Genomic DNA, 22,718 nt, shown 5'->3' on the forward strand with positions numbered 1-22,718 from the left:
GCCGTGAGCGCTCCCATCCCCCGAGCTGCTGGGGAGCAGCCAGGACGGGCCGGCCGGGCTCTCAGAGGTGTCCGGAGGACGTCCGCCCAGCTATCACGGCGGGTGTCGAACTGTAGCGCGCGCTTGTCTTGGGCTTCTGTTACCGGAGCGAGCTGCACTCACCGACTTTCAAACGTTAAACCAGCCTTGCATTCCCGAGATAGACCGCGCCTTTCTTTGGTGCTGGATTTGATCTGCTGGTGTTTTGCTAAAAGGGTTTCTGCGCTTTGCTCCGGGGGCGGGGGATGCTGGTCTCTTCCTGCTCTGTAATGACCGCCGAGTCCGGTTTCACAGTCCCGAAACGACGACCTGGCAAGTGTTCCAGCACAGTCTGCGTAGGAGCGCGGCCGTTTCCTCCTCCGGCATCCGGTAGCTTCTGCTTGAGAAGCCGTCTGGCCCTCACGTCTCTCTCTGGGAGGGGTTCTGATTCCAGATTCAATGTGTTTAACAGACACGGAGCGGCTTAGGTTTCCTGTTTGCTCCTCAGTTTTGGGAAGTGCATGTGTGACGGGACGTGTCCACTTCATCTAGGTTGTCGGGCTGCAGAGAGCGGCCTCTCGCAGCAAGGGCCTGACGCATCCGCCTGTGGGCCGAGGACAGCACCTTCTCCCGGGGCCGCGGCCACAGCCCGGCCGGGGCTCCTGCCTCTGCCGGGTACCGACCTGAAAAATGTAGGCGCACAGGCCTCGCTCTTCTTCTCCTCCTCTCGTGGTCACAGAACAGTCTGCACACGTGGGGCCGTGGGAGGGCCCCACAGTGGGCGCGGCAGCCGGCGCGAGCACACAGCCGTGAGCACGAGCGGCACGGGCGCTAGCGGTCACCCCATGACGGAGCCGCGTGGAGAACACACCGGCCTCTCTTCCCAGCAGGCCACCCGGGGCTCCACACGTATGGACCAGGGAGGCTCAGGCCTTGTCAGCTTCCGGCAGGTGGCTGGGGGCTCTGGCACCTGCCCCCTGCCCCCCGCCATCGCACTCTCCATTCACTGTATATGCAGGTGACCCACTCTGGCCTCCGCAGAATGCGCAGCTCCTGAAGCAAATGGCTTCTTTCAGCAGTGACGTGGTCATTAAGAATTCAGGATATTAATATTTTTGGAGAGGTAGAGGGGGAGAGAGAATCTCTAGCGGACTCCCTGCGGGGCGTGAGCCTGACGCGGGGCTCGAGCTCACGACCGAGACCATGGGCTGAGCCGCAACCAAGAGTCGGACGCTAAACTGACAGCGCGCCCCAGGCGCCCCGAGGGTATCATTTCTCGGCTGGTGTGAACCAAGAGTGAAAACAATGCACAGTCGGGAGAAGCGCGACACGCCGTGCCGGAAGAACCGCAGAGAGAGCAGAAACACAGGAGCCGCTGCGCCCCCACAAGGGCGACCTCACGGTGTCCTGCCTGCCCTTATCCGCGGGCGTGCTGCCGCGCTCCTCCCCTGCCCCGGGCTGGTCCGCACACGCTCCTCCTCCTTGTGGGCCAGCGGAGCCGCCGCAGGGCTCTCACGGGAGGAGCCGCCGAGCGCCTGCGAGCGCCTGCCTGCGGCCGCAAGCCAAGGCCACATGCACGGCCAGACGGGCGCTGAGCAGAAGGCGGGCCACGAAGATGACGGTCTTGGCTGTCCAGACGGAAACCAAGTCCTGCCTCCCCTCGCTGCCGTTCCCGCTCGCTCGCCAGGACTCCAGCAACGGAGGGATCAGCCCTCGGCACAGCACAGGGCCAGGACAGCCGTGGCTCTGAAGCCATGTGGGAAGCCCGCGGCCTGGTCTGACTCGGGGCACGGAGGCACCAGAGCAAAGCGCTCGGGCTTCGGAGGCCGGCTGCGCACGTGACCGCCTGCCTGCCCCGGCTGAAACCGGCCAGTGTCAAGGGAGCTACAAACACGGAGGCGTTTCTGTCTTGACAAAAGCAGAGATTTGAGAACAAAGTGAAAACCTTTTTAAAGCATAATTAAGGGCAAACTATTACCTTAAATACGGTGAGTCAGACACCCACGCTCTTTGCCATTTTCTGCAAATGAAAAAGATTCTCCACACTAATATGGTTGAAATCTATGCATCTAAAAGAGAAAATGGAGCTGAAACAGGCAGGAAAGGTTCCAGAGCTTTTCCAGAGACGCACCTGGGACGTGTCTGCCCCATTCCAGCGGGAGGGCACAGGGGAACACGCGGAGCGGACCTGCGCCATGGCTCCAAGGGAGGGGGCCCAGGGGTGGTCTGCACCACACGGCCGCTCGCCGGCTCAGCAGTGTGAAGGAGCCCCGCTCCCTGGAGAAGCCCCCAGCAGGCCGGCTCGCAGCCACACGGAGGGAGCTGCCGGGGTGTGGCTCGTCAACAGGAGGGGACGGTTTGGGGCATCATGGAACCTCCCTGTTGGTGGCGCCAAGGGCAGGAGATGAAGCGGGGCGTCCCACCCCATACTGCCCGTGCCTGCAGTTGTGCCCAGAGTTGGCCAGGAAGCCGGTCCTGTGGTCCTGTCTCGAGCTGAAGCTTCCAGCTGGGCTGGTGGTCCTTCACGGGTGGAGGGCACACGATTCTCTCTGGCACTCAGCAGAGGCGCGCCAAGGAAAACCTGCCGCTTTGTCTGTCTCCAGCCCTGCCCTCAAAGACCGAGGTCTCTGCCCAACATGGGGGCCCACCGGCCATCTCCGCCGAGGCTTCCCCACCGCTGTCCACCTCATTAGGTTTCAAAAAATGATTTCTGTCCTACCAGGAAGCCTGCGGCTCCCCCACCCCATCAGCACAGGAGACACTCTGAGTGCCCCCCCCAGCAGTCCCCACCCCAAATCCTGGAGAAGTGTAACATCTGTAATAGAATGTAATAGAAACATTTCTCAGAACATTGGCTGTGGCCACGTGCTGGCCCTGCCGTTCTGGAAGGCCCTGCACAAGGACCCGTCAGTGAGTCTGGCTTCTCTCCCCCAGCACGGCACCTGCGAGCTGGCTCAGTCCTCTGTGTTCCATTCTGGGGAGTCAGCAAGGTCGGTCCTCCTCCTCCTGCTCCCGGGCCAAGCTTGGTTTCTAGCTCCTGGTGCCGGGGGAGGCTATAGGGAGCACACTTCCGGCTCCCCTGGCTCCATCCCCTGGGGTGGGAACACCAACAGCCAAGAGGAGGCCAACTTTGTAGGTAACGGCCCAGCTGCTCCCACACACTCGGGTTGTCCTCCCCAGTCTGCAGGGTGAAGCCCCGGCCCCCCGCGTGGCCATATTTAGACCGAGGAAAGAGCAGAGGGTCAGCGAGGCCGGAGGCTGGGATCCTGGCCTGACGGGATCGGCGCACAGTAGAGACACGGGGCTTGCCTCTCGGCCAGCAGAAGACGCGGCAGAGAGCGGCCGTCCACGAGCCAGGAAGCGTCCCCACCAGGGACGGAAGCCCCAGAACGTTGGTCTTCAGCTGCCAGCCTCCCGAGGCACGAGGAAGTCCGCGCTGTTGAAGCCGCTCAGCCGGTGGTAGTTGGGCGGCCCGAGCTGGGACGCTTGCCGTCTGTCCGTCCAGCTCTGCCCGCGGCAGTCGGTGAGGCTGAGCGGTGTTTTAGGTGCCGGCAGCGACCATCTACGGGCCTTGGTGAACTACCTGCTAAAGCCGTCCCCTTTTCCTGCCGAGTCGTCCTTGTTACTGGGTTTTAGGAGTTCTTCACCGACCCACCACATGCTCTTCTGGTCTGTCTGCCACTGGCATCCGCCAGGAGCAGAGGGTTTTCATCCCAACGGAGTCCCACTCGCCCGTTTTTGTCTTTTATGCTAACGTCCTCCATGTTCTAAGAAACCCGGGCCCGTCGCAAACTGTAGACACACCCTGTGACCCTCAGGACGTGTGACTTCGGGGTACCGCGCGCAGCGCCTCTCTGAGGTGTGCCTGTGCGCGGCTCGCTGACCCTCTGCGGAGAACCACACGCCCCGGCACCTCGGTGAAGACGCTGGTCTTTCTCCGTCTGGGGGACTCGTCCTTTGTCAAAAAGTATGTGCTGGTGATTTCCGTGTGGGGCTATTTTCAGACACATGGACTGTCCCCAGGTCAGCCGTCTGTCCTCATGCCCTCACCGCCCACGGTCAGTCTCGCTGACCACGACCTCTGGGAAGTCCTGAAACCAGGGCCAAGTCTCCTACAACTTATTCAAGGTTTTCCGGCTATTCTTGGCCTGTGGCATTTCCATCCAAATTTGAGTCCGTTCACCAGCTTTTTTTTTTTTAATTAAAGAAAAAAATTTTTTTAAAGATTTTATTTATTTGTTTGACAGAGATCACAAGTAGAGAGAGATGGGGCGGGGGGGGGGGAAGCAGGCTCCCCGCTGAGCAGGGAGCCCGATGCGGGGCTCGATCCCAGGACCCTGAGATCATGACCTGAGCTGAAGGCAGAGGCTTTAACCCACCGAGCCACCCAGGTGCCCCCTGTTCACCAACTTCTAAAATGAAGATCTTTCTAGGGTTACATCTGGGCTGCAGGAAATCTATGGATGGGTTTGGGGACAGCTGTGGGGTCTGTGACAATTCTGGGACCTCTTTTTTTTTTTTTTAAGTTTGTATTTATTTGAGGGGGAGAGAGAGAAAGCCGAGAGGGGAGGTCAGAGGGGAAGCAGACTCCCCGCAGAGCAGGAAGCCCGATGCAGAATTCGATCCCAGGACTCCAGGATCACGACCTGAGCCGAAGGCAGACACTTCACAGACAGAGCCCGCTGGGCGCCCAGTTCTGGGACTCTGACTCGCACATGCGTGTCTGTCTGTTGAAGCTTGTCATTTCTCTTAGCAACGTCTAGTGGCTTTCGGGGTACGGAGCATCAGACTTGTTAAAATTTCCTGATTTTGGATGTTATTAATGATGTAGTTAAAATTTTGTTTAAAAGAACACTCAGTACGTTTATTTACTATAGTCATCACAAGGGCTCAACCATAGACTCAATTTAGGAAACAGGAACAAAACAGAAGTGACACCACAGAGCACAGAGTCGTAGACAGAAGCGAAGGAAGGGACCGATGACCGCAGGAGAGAGTAAGAAGCACCAGGAGAGGCTCCAAGGTTAGGTGCCGGCCGGGGGCGTGCGTTCAGCGCCGTCTTTGCAAAGACTTCTGGAAGGCTCTGGCTTGTCCCGAGCTCAGCAGCGCATGTCTTCAAAGGGCTTCTCCTTGCAGGCTCTGGACGGACAACGGGTTGGTCCTGACGTCACCCTCGTCCGTCAGGATGTCCAGGCAGATGTGACCCCGGGTGTCGGCGCTGGGGTGTCGGCAGGGTGCGCAGCAGGGGGACCACTGGGGAGCTCCGGGGAGAACGGACGTCTCAGATCGCCATCTACTTTGCAGGCTGCAGGGTGGTCCCCATTTGAAAAGGTCTGATTCAGGGAAGGCAGAAATCGCCTTGTCGCCAGACACCACGGGGGCCACTGCTCCTTCTGTAGCCTCTTGTGCCCGGGCCCTGGGCAGCATTCCCGCTGGGCCTGGATCCTCGGCACTGGCGGCCGCCGGGTCGCAGCTCCTGAAGGCCGCCTGGGTGGTGTGGGCAGGGAGACAGGACCTCGGGCGAGCACGACTGCACCTGCCTAACGTTTCATCTCCTGAGGGCTTCTGCCCGCGTGGGGAGAGAGCACGGACTTCTGCGCAGGGTCTGTGGTCCCGCCCTGGGTGACCGCGTGCATATCCCCCCGGGGAGCTCGTGACTCTGCACGTGCGTGGAATCCTTTCCCGCGAGGACAGGTGCTTCTTCCCATGTTCGGGGCTTTTGTTACGTTCTCTCGCTTTTCCGCAGACGCCACGCGCTCCAGCCTGGCGCCAAGCAGACGTGACGATGGTGCGTGCTCCGCGTCGCGTGGCAGGAGAGTGCAGGCCCCCGGGCGGGAACAGGGTCGACATTGTGTTGTCAGCCTGAAGAAACCTCCTGTTCCTCGTGAGCCGGAGGATGTTTCGTTGCCTCTGGGGTTAACAAATGCCCTCCCTCCGTTGGCTGAGACGACCTCCCTGCATCCGGTCACTGGCTGAACCACAGCGGTGCGTTCCCGCCCGCCCAGCCCTGCGTCCCGGGGAAAGGCCGCTCGGTGGCCACGCCTCACGCCACTCAGGCGCCGCGGGCTCCGTTTGCTAACGGGTCAAAATGTTGTTGGTGCTCCTGAAGATTAGCACTCCGGAAGGTTCTTTTCTTGAAACACCCTTGCCCTCCGCGTCTCACAAACCTGAGCTGGGAAGGCTTTCCTCTCCGCTCTCTGGACGCACGGCGCCGAGTTCACACGCTTCCTGCCGTACACGTTAGAGAAGGCCTTGGCGAGGGCTTCTGGGCCTGGAGTTATGCAGTTGGAAAGGTGCTCCATTCCTGACACTTCTCAGAGTTGTTGTTTCTTCTGTTCGCGTTGGTAATGCACGTCTGAAAGAGCAGAGCGTCTCCTCGGACTGTCCCCTCCACACACGACAAGTACGTAAGCTCTTTACCTCTTACTTCGAGAACACCCCAGCGCCCGGGAAGGCTGTGTACACGGCACGGAGGCCCTGCACACCTGTCACGTTCAGTCCACGCCAGGACCTCCCCACGCTGCCCGATGCTGCCGGTTCCCCCCAGAAGTCCTCCCCTGCGCCGGGACCATCCAGGACGCAGGCCGAGTGGCTGTGCTCCCCGGGCGGAGCCATGCCCTGCACTCCATGACCTCAGCCCTGCAGAGCGCTGGGGAGTGACTCTGAAGACTGTCCTCCGGTCAGGGTTTGCACGGCCTTGGGTTCTCCCGATCAGAGCTGGGCACTGTTGCAGGTCTCCAACAGCAGCGGGCCGTGTTCTCCTTGGGGTTCCTGTGCCCAGCACCCTCCTTCTGGTACCTTGCCCCTGAAGTCCAGCAGGACGTGAGGCGGAGCGGAGCCAGCGGGCACCAGCTGTTCCCCTGGCCCCACTGTCCGCTGTCCGGTGTGATGCGGGCCGCGCAACACCCTGGGTCGTTTCCAGCTGTGCAGGGAGAGCCGGGCAGCCCGCTGCCACCGCTCCTCCACGGCCCCACGCAGCATGAACACGTGGGAGCCCTGAGGAGGGGAGGCCGCAGCTCTCGGCACAGCGGAGGCGCCGCAGATGACACCGCCACCATGGCCTCTGTGTCTGAGGCTCCAGATCGGCGCAGGTCAGGGCCCGGGGCTCCCAGCTGCAGGCAGCCCCGTCCTTGGCGGCCTCCACGGCCCCGTCACCTGGTAAGCGGCAGGCGCTGTGCAGGCAGCCGCTCTCCCTTCCCGCGCGCTCTCTGCTTCCGCGCTCCCGCGAAGGAGGACGAGCACCCAGCGCACCGACAGAAGCACGTAACTGCACCTCTTCCCGGTAACTCCTGCGCAGCTGGGGCGAGCCGTCAGTCATGATGCCATCGAAGGCACTTGGGGGTGCCAGCAGGCCCCGCGGGGGCCGCTCCCCTCCTGGCGTCACAAGCCCTGCGCCCAGCACCCTGCCAGCTCCCCGCCCCGTGCCCCGACCCTGGCTGTGCTCCCATGGGGCCCTTGGCTTCCCGCCCCCATCTACAAAAGTGCTGCCCCAGGCAGGTCCCCCGCGGCGACGGAAGCTCTGCGCACGCTATCATCTTTAAAGGCAGCTGAGCAGAAAATCAAAATGAGGTGGGAGACGGACACGGAGCCTCAGCCCACTACTAACTGTCCTATGAGACGCAGCCGGGAACTTCCGCGGTGGCGGAAAAGGAACGGTGAAGAGGAGGCCGGCCCTCCTGGTAACGACGCGGAGTCTGGAGAACGCACCCTTCGTGGCCGGCTCCACATGACTGCTCCCAGCACCTGCAGCCGCGCACGCCTGCCGGGGTCGGGCACCTCCCGGCCACACCGTAGCCGGACGCGTGCTCCTGCGGCTTCCCGCACAGGCACCCACGTCCCAGGCGGAGCGCCCCCCTTCTGTACTCCGGCCGCTTCTGGAGAGCCCCGGGTGCGGCATCAGCAGACCGCAGGCGGCCACCGCAACAGCATGAAGCTGCTTCGGCATCCAGGAGGGTGTCCGGAACACGTAAGCGTGGGCTCCTGGCAGTCCCACAAGCAGCCGGGGCCCTCTGCGCCACAGAACCCCCCTGAGTCCACCACACCACGCTCACGAAGTACACAGTGGGGGAGAAGGCAGCTCCTTGGAGAACTGGCTGGGCCTGCCTGAGTCAGAGATGGGACACGCGGACCCTGCCCCGGACAGAGAGTGAGAGGCCGCCTACTGGGGAGGCAGGGCACACAGCCAGCCAGTGTCCGTTGCGGGGAACGGGGGAGACTGCGGGCCATCTGGACTGCAGGGGACACGGGCGGGGGGGCTGCCGTTTCGGGCACGGCAGAAGCAGGCTGTCTGTGGACTCGTGCTGGCCCCCAGGCCCGGCCCCCGGGGAGACGTCAAGCAAGCAGGTACTTCCCGGACCTGCACAAGATGTCTGGTACGAGAGAAGTTAGTGTGGCAGGATAAAACCCAGATCTCGTTACCAAAGGAGAGAAGCGCTAGAGCAAGTGAACGCAATTTGCCAGGCTCTGTGCCTGGTCAGTAGGGGTCAGAAGGAAGCAGGTCAGTCCTGATTCTATGGTTCAGAGAGCATTTCTGAAAACGGAAAGGTGACCGGAGGCGGACACGTGCACCTGCAAGGGCCCTGAGGAAGTTGGTGGTGGGAGTGCCTGGGCCCGGGACCCGGTGAGAGGGCGTGAGCCGAGAATCTGCGGCAGGCAGTGCAGGCGCCGGGCACCGAGCAGCCACAGCGGGTGGACAGCGCCGCCCGCTCGCCTGGCCTGTGGGAGACGCTCCCTGAAGAGCAATGCGTCTGCAGACTCAGCAGGCGGAGACAGAAGGAAGCGGGCGTGGCTGCTCTGGGGTGACACGGGGACTGTGAGCCTTGCTGTTAGGAGCTCATCGGACATGTACGTCGTCCGGACCAGGGGCCCCAACATGAAGCCAAGAAGCCGGGACCAAGAAGCTGAGACGACCGCGCACTAGCATCCCGTTCGGTCGCGTGCACGGACACGAAAGCATGCTATCTGCAGCCTCTGCAGGGGCTCTCACAGGACCTCCCGAAACAAAACAGTGACCCGTAGGACACTGGCCACTATCACTTAGCCTCCAAATGTCCGGTCCTGAGAGCACCACCACGTGAACAGTAACAGGCAGATGAGTGCGTGATCAGAGCCCCGACCGGCACACCTTAGCAGCCAACCCATGGGCCCAGTCTCAGGAGGCTTACGATAGCTCCTCGACAGAGTTTATAAAACCCCCACGGTGGAAGCTCACAGGGCACCCCTCTCAAGCCCGGCCCCTGGCCTCTCCAGGAGCTTTACACTCTCGCTCAAGAGCGTGGCTTTGCTACCCACCACTGTGGGTCTGGTCGACCTCTTCATTCCCTGAGGCAATGGGACCAAGAACCACGGCACCGATGGACACGAATCCTCTAGCACGTCTTGCCTTGTCCCTGTCCTTACTGGCTTAAACCAGTCCCAGGAACCAGCAGGAGGGCTGGTGGGGAGAGGGGCAGCTGCCGGGGGCTCTTCCTGTGAGTCTCCTTGTGCAGCAGGCTCAGCATCAGGACGCGTTCACAGAGAGTGCTCGTGCAAAGGGCCGGGGGCATCTCAAGGGCTCACGGAGAGCGGCCAGAGAGCACGGAGAGCAGCAGGAGGGGCCCAGCAGGCACGGCCCAGCCAAGAGGGCAGGGAGGGACGGCTCCTTTGCGACGCAGTCCCCCGAAACATAGTAAATAAGAGTTCTACTTACTGCTCCAAGCATGATTCGGAAAATCAGCCACCGAAAGCCCCACAGCACAATCTGGGACGGGGGGGTCCCCGTGGGCAGTCGAGACAGACTCCAAAGAGGGCACAGGAAGATCCCCAGGAATCCTGTTTCCAGAAGCTGAGACTCCCATCCTGCAACGGGGACAGGAAGAACACAAAGGGCCACGTTAGCACCAGCCATTCTCCAGAGCAGCAAGTCACCAAACTCCGTTCAACTTACATGGTCCCTAAACCACACAGGTGGTGTGACGACCTGACGGGAGCGTCTGCCTGGTCTGCGCTACGGCAGGGGGAAGCCAGAGGGAGACACGGGTCCGGTGTCAGGGGCCCAGCTCCACCTCGGGACGCGAGGGTGCGAGCCAGAAACCCTGCCGAGAAACGCAGTGACCAGTGCGCACACGGCGGTGGCAGCGGCTCCATGTTCTCACAGGCATGCCCGGAGCTGGGACCGGAAGCAGATCTCAGGCTGCCGTCCCTTGGCCTTTCTGCACGCTGCCCATGTCCCTTGGAGCTCATTTTGCTCAAAAACCTCATGCAGCATGAAAGCTGCTTTACACAAGAGTCCGTGCGCTACGGTCCCATTCATAGAACGCTCCAGAGTGAGCAGAACCGATACAGGAGAAACGGAAACCTCGCCTCCAGGGTGACACCTGGCGGGGGTGAGCGGCAGGGGGTGCCTGGGCCAAGACTCATCAGAGACAGCGAAGGTCTGTGCATTTCACTGTAAATTTCCTCCTAAAACAAAACAAAACCGCCAACAGACAAACTTAACTGAGTTCTGAACCTGAGTTTTACGGCTGGACGGACAGCTCGTGGGGTCTGCAACTTAGGTTGACACGCACAGAAGGTTACGGCGAGGGACGGGGTGACGTCTGCAGAGCGGACGCCCAGTGCGGCCCTGGTGGTGGGTTTAGGGGTCCCACCGTGCCCCGTCTTTGAAACTCTGTAGTTTGACACTTTTCATAACAAAGTCGGGGGGACCCGCTTACTCTCATGTCTTCGGGGATTTCTGAAGTCCCAGTTCCAAACCCGCTCCTCTGTGGGAGAGGTCGGCTTGCTGTGAGGCAGTGCCCGGCACCTGTGCTGGGGCCACTGGGGCCGCCAGCACACACCCTGCCTCCATCCAGAGGGGCTTCCAGAAGCAGGCAGAAGCCTGGGCAGTGCTTGGTGGGGGGCGCCCTCAGGAGCAGGGATGTGAGGTGGGAGCTGTGTCCAGGAAGGGGCACTCATGCCCTGCTCCGTGGAGACCCAGTGAGTGGCGTCCACCAGCCCTGACCAAGCGCCGGGAGGCCCGACTCCTGTCTGAGCTCCGAGAGGGAAAAGGCAGGAAGCCTCAGCACTTAGTCTGTTTTGGGAATTCCAGACACAGAGCACCCAGGGTCAAGGTTCTCTTCTCGTTCACGTCGCTGGAAGACCTTGCTTCAAACTCCCTTTTTTGTCTCAAGCAGAAGAAGCAGACTTTGTTCCTTGTGACAGTTTCTCCCGTCTTGTCTTGAGAGCGGGCTGTCGTCAACCTCGGGCTCGCTTCACACGGACCGTGTTTCCCAAGCCACGTGCCTTCCTGCCCCGGGGATGCCACGGAAGGCAGAAGTGACCGGGCGCTGCGGCTGCTTCCCCGGGGAGCGCTTCTGCTCGTTGAGAGACCTCTCAGGCCTGCCGCCCGCTCCGGGCCCTCCGCCGACGCACCGAGAGCGCGAGGGAGCCAGGAGGCCCTGCGGCACAGAGCAGCGGCTCGGGGCAGCGGCCCGGCGAGCAGGCAGGCACGGGGCCTTCTAGGCAGAACCTGGCAAGCCACAGAGATGGGCAGGTGGGGCGTCCGCCCAGAACCCCGTGGGCGCGGGCACCCTTGCTCGGCCCCCCAGTGCAAGGCTGGTGCTGCCTGCACTCACGGGAAAGCCCTGGTAGACTCAGAGCGGCTGGCGCGGGTGCCGAGCGTTCCCCAGAGCACAGGCCCGCCTTCTCTAATTGCCGCTACACTTCACACAGATGTGCCGAGCAGAATTTTAACACGCTGTTTGAGTGACACCAGTCAAAGTGATGTGCAAATGGCAGAGCCCAGAGACCCACTCAAGTGCCGGCAAGCGGGTGACGGGGCGGGCGAGGGACACACGGCCACCTCGGGGACTCACATGGACTGGCAGGGGTCAGCCGCCCTATTGCTTCCTGTGAACCTGCTGGAACCTTCCTTACCCTGCTGGCGTGCTCAGGGACAGTGGAGATACCTAAGCCCCTCGCCACCCCCTCCCATCCAGCTGGAGCCAACAAGTCACTGGCCACTGGCCCCTGGGCCACGAGCGCTCACCAACACCGCTGGGGTGGAAAATGTCGCTGGCAGAGCCCCCTGCTTCTGTGGATCCTGTCAAGTCTGAGCAGACTGGGCTGCGGCACAAGGAGCAGCACTGTTCTCGCCCAGTGCGGCGGGCAGGCGTCCCCAGAAGCCAGATGCCCGGACGGCTGGCTTCCCGCAGCCCCGTGGCCGGGTGCAGAGGACAGCCCAGCCCACGCTTGCCGGGGCCCCTCGACGCGGTGCTCCCCGTCACAAGCGCTGAACGCCACCTGCAGACCCCACGGCGGCCTCGCCACAGCTCCAAGTCCCCCCGGGAGGGCGCCTGCGCCTCCTCCACCTGTACTCAGGCCCTTTTCCGGACGGGCGACCGCGGACCGGCTCCTGCACTGCTGTGCCAACGCCCTCTTACGGGGCTCAGTCGGCTGGGCGGCGTCTGACTCGACTTGGGCTCACATTACGAGCTCAGCGTCGTGGGATGGAGCCGGCAGAGTCCGTTTGGGATTGTCTCTTCCTCTGCACAACCCCCCACCCCCCGCAACTCTCTCCTTCTCTCTCTCACAAATAAATAAAATCTTTAAGAAAAACATTTCTCTTCCACGGTGACTCTAAAAGGCTCCGACCCCTTGCGTGTCTCTCAGGGATGCTGCTGATGTGCGGTCCCGCACGGCTCTGGGGGGATGGCTGGTTGACATCCTTCAGGAAGCCACAAAGCCCGAGGTCCAGGCAGCTGCCTGTTTTCCGGAACGGCCCCTTCCAGAAACCTACTGGCTTATTTGCAATAGTGTAGACAAGCAGTGAGCAGGCCACATTTGGGAAGCTTCCACGTGAATTGGGGGGGGGGGGGAGTCCTCCAGTTCAGAGATGTGGGGTTGGCGCTCTTGACCCTGACACTTGGACACTGACTGCCGGAGTAGCTGTCAGCCGGCGGGCAGCTCCCAAGCTAGGTTAGCCCCTCGGCCATGTCCCCAGATAGGCAGTGGGACCAGGGCTGGGCCACACTCAGAGAGGCAGCACGGCCAACCCCCCGGTGCTGCTGCTGGGACCGTGAACCCCAATGCAGCTCTGCCCAGAGCTCGGGGCCAACCACCACTGTTCACGTCCTCCAGGTCAGAGGGCGGCCACAGCCCAGAGCCCTGCGGTCGGTGGGTGGCTCGTGGGGCCGGGGCCGGGGGGCTGCTCTCCTGGCTGGTGCGGTGGAGCTAGCATTTCACACTGTGGGGCACACGCCCTTGTCTGCCAGGCCGCTGCGGGGAGCCTGAGGAAAGACCCCACGGAATGTGCTGAACGCGGACCCTCAGCACATGCAGAAGCACAGGGCCTCGGTCTGTGGGCCCCGCGTCTTGCGCCTCTGGCTCATCTCAGGGACCTGCTCTCGAAATAAAACCAGCGTACCAGTGGCGCTGAGCTTTCTGCCCTACGTGGGGACACGGGGAGAGTAAAGGTGCTCTTCTGTTAAACACCCAGAGAACCCAGCGCCCACAGGCCCGACCTGTGCCTGCCGACCGGGGAGCGGCCGAGGGCACGGCGCCTTGAGGCCAACGGTGCGGGGGTGGGGGGCCCTGGCCGTCTCTCCGGGCTTTGCCCGCGTGCGGCCGGAGGCAGACATGCTCTGGCCGGCGAGGGGCCCGCGGGGCCAGGGCGGCTCGGAGGCCTGCACCGGGCCTCTGAGGAGGTCGCCCGGAGTCAAGGTCCCACACGGCACAAGCGCAGCCGCTTCTGAGCCTGGACAAAGACCTGGTCGAGGTGCAAGCTGCAGACGGCCGCTTGGGAGAGACGGTACCGAGCGAGGGCTCGTCACCTTCCTGAAAATTAGTACAGTTACTTAGAGAGAATACTGACGCGTGGGACCTACGGATCCTTCAAGAGTGACAGCCGTCATCCACAGGAGGGGCAGGAAACCCATTAGCCTCGGGTTAGAAACCGGGAAGAGGCAGAGAGACGCCTCCCCTCTGACGGGCTGTCACTCCTGCACGGCGCGCCCCCCCCCGCGGCCGCCCGGGGCTCCCAGCGGCACCCGGAGAGCACGCGCAGCTCTTCCACGCCGCGTTCTCCACCTTCTCGGTCCTCCGCCAGGGTGGGGAGTGACAAGCAGCCCGCCAGTCGCTGTGCACGGTCCGGCTGTGGCACCAGAGGGCTGCGGGCCACAGCGACGCAAGGGGCCCTTTCCATGGTGTGGGGGTGACAGAGTGCCCCACACGGTTCTGGGGTTACCATGTCTCTCACGGGTACCAACGCCTTCACCCCCTGCAAACATCCCCCTGCTGTGGCAACCAGCCACAGCCAGCATGTGTCACACGTGTCTGCAGGAAAGGACACCGTTTGAGAGGCCTGGCCTCGGTGACCCCTTTAGGCCATTGGAATGGCTTGTAGATCTGACCGACCTTGCCCTAAGGGGACAGACCGGGGACAGTCCTTTGTCCTCGGGCTGGGCGGTACTGATGCCAGCCTCACCCCAGAGATAGGCCCACACTCCTGCCTGCCCCCAGCCCTGGCCTGGTTGGAGGTGGGTCTCCCCAAGAACCCCCAGAACCGGCATGAACCGAGTAGGGGAATGTGGCCCGAGAGGCTCTGCGCTGGCTGTTAGTCCAAGGGACAAAGCCTGGTTTCTGAAAGGAGGGGCAGGCCGGGGACTCCACATTTCGGAGGCAGGATTTAAGTCCAGTCGTGAACAGGAGTGAATTTTCTAGCAAGTGGATACTTTCGGAAGAGTCAGCTAAAGGCTTCATGCATGCTCCCAATTACGAATCATTTAGAAAATCGTTAATCTGTGTTGTGAGGATGTCCTTGGGCGCTGCAGGGAACAGGAAGTGACCTCTGTAACCTGCACACCCACACAGTGACCCTCCGTCCACTGCACTTTGTCACGGTGCTGGTTAATACTCCGTTACCATGGCAACCAGACTTCCTAGCCCCAGGTGTCCCCTGCTGCTCAGAACTGTGCAGGTGTCACCAGCTAGCCCGAACACAAAACTCAGTAATGACCTTAGCTAGCTCTACTGGTTTGGGATAAATATGAAAATGCTTCCTGTCCACGGAAATTAGATCTAGCAACAGAGATTTCTTAGGATTAATATATTCCAAATAGCTAACATACATCCGGCTGAAGGGCACGATGCATTACCATTCCTTTGTCTTTTGTTTCCTTCCTGTGCTCGGAAACTAGCCGGAGCCGGTCTCAGAGCAGCCGGTCAGGATCCTGAAGACGCACGGGTCATGCCGTCCGGGGCTGCCGCAGCAGGGATGCTCCGGTCTCCTGTGCCCCGGGAGGCGCGTCCGTGGAGACACACCCTGTGTCCGCGGGCCCCGCACGGCGTGGCCTTGTGCAGCGGAGGGAGCGCCCACCTGTGTGCACACCGGGCCCCCGTGCCCGCGGAGGTGGGCCACTCGTCCCACACGCTCTGCGGAGTGACCCACTTTCACCCTCCACTGTTCCCGATCTTCCATGTGCTCGGGGCGTACCGTTTCCGGGGGTCCCCGAAGCCGCTGAGGGGCGCGCCCTCGTCACCGAAGGAGGGCAGGCCTGGCGGCTGCACGAGGCTGGCACGTCGTTACCGTGCACAGCTCGCTTCGGGAGCCACGCGAGGGCCAGCTCTTCTGAACAGCAGGAGGGAGTCATGCACGTCTCCGCCCAGTGTGTGCCCAGGTCCGAGGTCGGGCGGCACTGCAGCCTCAGCCCCCCAGACACGGTCTCCCCTGGGGTCACTGCGCTGGGCACAGCGGCGCCCCCCCTTCCCACACGCGGCAGGACTGGCCTCACTCCCCTTTGAGAGGGAGAGGTTTCTGGCCCTCCGGTGAGGTGACCGGCAGCTCCGGGTCTGGAAGCCAGGACAGCCACTGAGGCACGGCCCACCCCACAGACCCCGCTGGGCAGCGTGTACGTTCCACGGGGCCACGGAGAGGAGAGGCAGGCGTCAGGCACAGAACGAGGACCCTGCAGGTACTGCCGGAGGCCAGTGTTGCTCCCAGGTTGTGCGCAGAGAAGCCTGGGGGCAGGCTGGTGAGGGGAAGGGCCAGTGATGTCCACGGGCACCGCGTCCCTGAGGCCGTCAGGGCAGGTTTCCAGAAATGCTTTTTGTTTTTGGAAGGGTCCGTGTACGACGGGGGACGGGCTTCAGCTAAGTCAGCTGACGTGACTCGCCGGAGGGAAACAGCACATGAGTGTGACCCACGAGGGACACACGAGGCCCCGGCAGGGAGAGGGCGAAGCTCACCGGCGCCCCACGGACGGCCCCCCCACCCCTCCGCTCCACCCGGCTCTCCTCCCTCGCTGGAGGCCGGGCCCACCTTAGGTCTCTGCCCCCAGTGCCCGTTCCTGGCCCCTCTGGCCAAGTGTCTGCTGAGATGCCTCCTTCTCAGGACGTAAAATTTACGACTGGGCCTCAGCGTGTCCCAGCACGGCCTCCCGACCGACGCGCTCGCTGTGCCCCAACTGCACGTCACGCACCTCCCGTCTCCACTCACGCCGCGCCCAGCACGCAACTCCACAAGACGCGGTGGGCACGTGGCTAAGTGTCTTCCAGGCGTGAAGGGAAACACGCCCGTGAGGCATGCACAGACAGGGAAACTGCACAGAGAAACAGAACTACAAGAAAACAACCCGACAAATTCTAGAACTGGAAAAGAAAATATCTGAAATTAAAATTTTACTAGATGAATGCAGTAACAGCCGGGAGGACAGAGAACAAAAAGGTAGTGACCGTGAAAATAGCTCAACTGACGTTATTCAACTTGAATAACAGATCTTTTTTTTTTTTTCCCTAAGGTTTTTTTTAGCACAGGAGCAGGGGAGGGGCAGAGGGACGGGGGCAGCAGGCTCCCCACTGAGCAGGGAGCCCGACACGGGGCTCGATCCCGGGACCCTGAGATCATGACCTGAGCTGAAACCAAGAGTAGGATGCTGGACCGACTGACCACCCAGGCGCCCCTAGATTTTTTTTCAAAGATTGAGTAACAAAAGAACAGACCCTCAGGAAGTGGGGGACACCATCAGATGGTCCTACATACACATCAGTGAACCTTGGAGAGAAAGGGGCAGAAAAAAACCTGAAAATATATTGGCAGAAGTTACTCAAATTTGGTAAAAGACATAAAAGGTGCAGATTCAGGAGCCTCAGAGAATCATAAGACAGCGTCCAAAAAATACCACACAGAGTCAGCCTGCCGTCAACCGGAGACAAACCCTCCCCCGCAGTCGGAGAAAAACGCGGCGCTAGGTCCGGAGGAGTGACCGGGTGAGTGACGGCTGCCTTCTTGCCAGACAATGGAGGCGAGCAGACCGCGGACCTAATGCAGACCCTTCCACCTCCCGCAACTGTGTTCCCAGAGCAGAACCGAGAACCCAGGCGCTTTCACACGGCAAGGACCCAGACCGTCCGCAGACACAGAATGCGGAGACAGTCAAGGATTTTCGGAGGACAGGAGGCACTCGAGCAGCCCAGCACAAGTGAGAGGAGAAGGCACTCGCGTCCCTCGGAGGACAGATCAGCTGCCTGCGAGCACAGGACACAGTCTTAGGAAAGGTCACTATGAGGAACACCGCAGCCTACGAGAAAGCAAGAGACGGTTCTCCACTGTCAGCTACCAAAGACCGGCTTTCATTTGGGTCATTTTGATTTCATCTCTCAGACATTCCCTGTTAACGATGGCCCTTCCCCAAGGCCACCAAAATCAAGGATCCCCAGTGGGGCACGGACAGGCACACTGTCTGCAGAGAGGTACCGGCTGAGCAGGAGCTCTGGAAAGTGGGCCAAGAAGCCAGGCACGGAGCAGACCTTCCCTCCTTTCGGAGAGCACGGGTGCGGACAGACCCACCTCACAACGGACAGGGCCCTCCCTCCGCTTACACGGGAGTGACGGGAATTTTCTCCATCCTGACAGCAGGTCACACAGGTGTATGCATTTGCCAGACTCTAAAACTGTGTACTTAGGATCTGTGCGTCTCACAGCGTGTGAACTCTTTGTCGGGGACAGCACTCCGGTCTAGCAAGCGACCAGCGGTGCTGAAGTTAATGATCAGGGCAAGTACGTGGGTCATAGGACGCGGACTTTGAAACGCATCACAACAGACTGTGGATTGACAGATGGACAGAGAGATGAAGAGATCAGCCAAATAAAGGAAAAAAGCTAGTAAAATGTAACCTGTAGGAGCTAGATGGTCCATATATGGGTTTTTACCACACAATCCTTTAAGCTCTTTTGGCATGTTTAAAATTTTTCATGACATGATTTAAAACGTCCTATGTAACACTTATTCTTAGCCACTGTAAAAATAAGAAAAAAGTTCTAAGACTTGACATAGAAAAAAAATACGATTGCCTACACAGAAAGTTAAAAAAAATCTACAGAAAATGAGCTCAACTATCAAGAGGCACTGGCAGCAATTGCAAATGACAGTAAAAGGAACCCTATAGGGCACTTAGGGACCAGTGATTCTCCTGAAAGTTGACAAGGGAAAGATTAAGTGTTCTATCTTGAGTTTTCCGGAGAAGCTGGGTTTCAAGCGACCAAGGAGTTGAAGAAGGAAAGTTGATTCAATTAAAAAAAAAAAAAATCGCAGAGAAATGCCAGCAGAATGACAGAATGAGAACATGTGCCCCGGGCGGGCCCTGGGGGGCCGCATCCAGACACTCAGCACCACCTTGGCCGGGCCTTCCGGGGCTGCTGACGGAGAACTTTCTGGGAACGGATTGGGTTGGTAACACCTGGCCCGTCGCCGATCTCACCATCGCAGAGCGAGGGAAGGTAGCCTGTGCTTTCCGACCGACAGCGAGAGACGTCCCCGAACCTGCGAGGCACCCCGCTCTGATGCCTCCTGGAGCCAGTGGCTAGCCCAACAGCGACGGGCAGGGGACGGCAGGGCTGGAGGCAGTCAGCGGCTCGCGGAATCCTGTCTGGGTGCCCGGGGGCCGCGGAGGAGGCCTCGACAGCTATGGAACACACCGCGGCCTCCTCCAGACACAGCAACCGCACACAAGGTATCTATTCACGAGGCGGCTGGCAACGCTGGAACCTGCTGGAACCTGCTGGAACTCTCGCGACATTTCCAAGGTGCTGCTGTAGGGGGCTGTGCCGGGGGCGCGTCCCTGAGCAGCGCGGCCTGCGGTCCGCTCCAGACAGCATGGCAGACCCTCGCTGCACACTCCCAGGGTCACCACCCTAAGTTCAGTGAGCAGGGCCTTCTCCCATCCGCTGGGACATCTAGAACCGACTGCCAGCATGTCCACAAATCCTACCAGCCTGTGAAATGCAGGGCTTTAAACTGCCGTTTGTTCTAGAAGCCAAGCTTACAGTGAGTATGGGAATAAGTCTTTTAAGAAGATATTCAGAAGGAAAGCCATACACTTTATAGAGACACACACAAGATTTTTAAAAACGCCAGCAGAGCGTGCATGCGTTTTCCAGACGAGGACAGCAGCAGAGCAGCTGAAAGCCAGGGCTCCGGGAGCATGGCGAGGTCAGCCGAACTCTTCAGGCGAAGCTCTAACAGCGGTTTCGTCGCCCCATCCTCTGTCCGGTGGCCGGCTTCCAGGAGGTGAGGAGCTGGAGGCGGACGAGGGCCGGAGGGCCGGCGACCGCGGTGTGCTGACGGGGAGAGCGCCGCCCCCGGAAGCCAGTGGACATGCCAGCCTGCAGGGCCCGACAGAAGGGGAGGGACGATCCAGGGTCCTGGGGTCCGGCAGCCACATTCGCTAAGACTGAGGGTTCTGTTCCCGTTTGGTGACCACGTAAGAGGGGGTGTCCTGCTCCCAAACCATGGAGCTCCAGTGGACACAGAAGCCCCCTGCCGCTCACACCCCCACCAGGTGTGCCCCCGTCACTATGTTTCTTGGGGATTAGGACTATACTTGCTGATTTTGGCACCATCAAAAGGGAAAAAAGGGAAGAGAACTGTCCATTTATGGACGCTCAGCTGACAGTCTCAATCCGGGTCTTAAAGCCAAGTGACCGAATGGCGGGCGCGAGGGCTGCATGAGGGCGTCTGTTCTAAGTGGCGGGCGCTGACCTTGCCACGCTGTGGGAACGGGTACTGTGCCCAGGCAGGCTGGGCCCAGACACCGAGTGAGAGCCCGAGTCAACACAACCAAATACATGCTTAGAATTTAGGAAGGGGCCGAGCTGTGGGGAGTCCAGAAGCTTCTGAGGCCTGGAGAGCCACTTGGCGTGGTGAGAATCACAGCTTCCTGTCTCCTGAGTCACAGCTTTCAGCCCCAAGCGCTGGGCCTTTCTTGAGGCAGATCACACAGCTCTTACGCAGATGGAAGGGGGTTTCTTGCCACCAAAACCCACAAAATCAGAAACACAGCACAGACGAGCGGACAGGAGAGCAGTAAAGTCACCAGGCCTGATGAAGCACCAAGGGCCACACTGAGCACGGCCCCTGCTCTGTGGACTGCCCTTGCAGATCCCAGGCACCAAATCCTTTCCTCAGGCTCACGCCCACTGCTGGGCTCCCTCAGTGGCTCCAGCAGACCATCTCCCTGCCTTACCAGCTCCTCCCACGCTAACCTAGATGCCGCTTCCTAGATGACCACTCTTTGGACCCTCAGCTCTCTCCACGCACAACTGGGAGAGGGAGCTTTCCCACTCACCACCTGCGGGGCACCTCTGGGCTCTCTCCATGTACGGGGTCGGGGGCATCTCTCTACACACCACCTGGGGGCGCTGTCTCCATGCACCACCTGTGGGGCAACTGCGGGCTCTCTCCATGTACCACCGGAGGGGGGTGTCTCTCTATGCACCATCTGGGGGGGGGTGTCTCCATGCACCACCTGCCAGATATCTGGGGCCTCTCCCCACCTACCACTGGGGGGGGGGGTCTCTCTCCACACACCCCCTGGGGGGACCCTCTCCACATATCACCTGCAGGGTACCTGGGAGGGCTCTCTTCATGCACTGCCTCACGGGGGGACTCTCTCCACATACCACCTGAGGGGCACCTGGGGGCTCTCTCCACGCACCACCTGGGAGGGCCTCTCTCCACACACTACCCGGGGGGGGGGGGGTGTCGCCCTGCACCCCCTGCAGGCATCTGTGGGGCTCTGTCCACACCCTGTCGGTGGGGCAACTGGGGGGCTCTCTGCACGTACCACCTGGGGGCTCTCTCCACGCACCACCTGGGAGGGCCTCTCTCCACACACTACCCGGGGGGGGGGGTATGTCGCCATGCACCACCTGCAGGCATCTGTGGGGCTCTGTCCACACACTGTCTGTGGGGCAACTGGGGGGCTCTCTGCACGTACCACCTGGGGGCTCTCTCCACGCACCACCTGGGAGGGCCTCTCTCCACACACTACCCGGGGCGGGGGGTATGTCGCCATGCACCACCTGCAGGCATCTGTGGGGCTCTGTCCACACACTGTCTGTGGGGCAACTGGGGGGCTCTCTGCACGTACCACCTGGGGGTCTCTCTCCATGACCACCTGGGGGCGGCTCCCTCAATGCATCACCTTGAGGGGGCGCTCTCCACACACCAACTTGGGGGGGCTCTCTCCATGCACCACCTGTAGGACACCTGTAGGGCTCTCTCCACGCACCACCTGGGGGGGCTCCCTAAACGCACGACCTGGCAGGGGGCTCTCTCCATGCACCACCTGCGGGGCACCTGGGGGGGGCTCTCTCTGTGCACCTCCTGGGGGGGGTTCTCTCCACGCATCTCCTGGGGGCGACTCCTTTAATGCTCCACTTGGTGGGGGCTCTCTCCATACACCACCTGTGGGGCACCTGGGTGGCTCTCTCCATGCAGTACCTGGCAGGGGCTGTCTCCATGCACCACCTGGGCGGGGGCTCTCTCCATGCACAACCTGGGGGGGCTCTCTCCACGAACTACTTGGGGGGCCCCTCGGGGGCCCTCTCTATGCACCACCTGGGGGGGTTCTCTCCACACACCACCTGGGGGACACCTGGGGGGGCTCTCTCCGTGCACCACCTGGGGGGGTTCTCTCCACACACCTCCTGGGGGCGACTCCCTAAATGTACCACTTGGTGGGGGCTGTCTCCACGCACCACCTGGGGGGCACCTGGGGGGCTTTCTCCACATACCACCTGGGGGGGGCTCTCTCCACACACTACCTGGGGGGCACCTGGGGGGCTCTCTTCATGCACCACCTGGGGAGGCCGTCTCCAGGCACCATCTGGGGAGGGCTCTCTCCAAGCACTGTATGCAGGGCACCTGGGGGCTCTCTCCTGGTACCACCTGGTGGGGGGGCTCTCTCCACACACCACCTGGAGGGGGCTCTGTCCACGCACCTCCGGGGTGGGGGGGGGATGTCTCCTCACACCACCTGCGGGGCACCTAGAGGGACTCTTTCTGTGCAACACTTGAGAGGGCTCTCTCCACGCACCACCAAGAGGGCCTAGATAGACTGTGTCCAGTCCTGCCAGGAGCAACACAGAGCACAGGTCAACCTCGGACTGGCCAACAGGAGAGACAAATCCAAGTCTGTTCCTAGTCTGAACACCCCGCCGTCCCCTGAAGACCTCCACTCCTCGCAAAGCCCCAGGAGGGGCAGGCCCCCTTCGCCCCCACACTCAGAACAGGCCCCTGAACCTGTCCAAATCCTGCCTCTAGCCATAAACACCATGAAGCCCCCAGTCCCAGAAAAGGAAGGGAGTTTCCACCAAGCCAAAGGCCCCTAGCTGGGAGTGGGCCTCACTGCAGCCCTCAGCCGAAGTGTCAGCGGCTCCCCTGCCCTCCCTGTCCCGAGCCGGA

At 61.2% G+C, this 22,718-nt stretch overlaps 1 protein-coding gene across 2 annotated transcripts in view; it reads right to left on the bottom strand.

Annotated features, from left to right (window-relative positions):
* LMF1 (lipase maturation factor 1) overlaps positions 1 to 22,718 on the bottom strand; it is a 79,717-nt gene that overhangs the window by 25,374 nt on the left and 31,625 nt on the right. For both annotated transcript variants that reach the window (XM_032845933.1, XM_032845932.1), the window contains exon 4: positions 9,707 to 9,855. In XM_032845933.1, coding sequence (XP_032701824.1) covers positions 9,707 to 9,855 — 149 coding nt within the window. The remainder of the gene's footprint in view (positions 1 to 9,706; positions 9,856 to 22,718) is intronic.

This window comes from Lontra canadensis, unplaced genomic scaffold (assembly GCF_010015895.1).
Source record: "Lontra canadensis isolate GAN:19392208 unplaced genomic scaffold, GSC_riverotter_1.0 scaffold171, whole genome shotgun sequence".
Lineage (NCBI taxonomy): Eukaryota > Metazoa > Chordata > Mammalia > Carnivora > Mustelidae > Lontra > Lontra canadensis.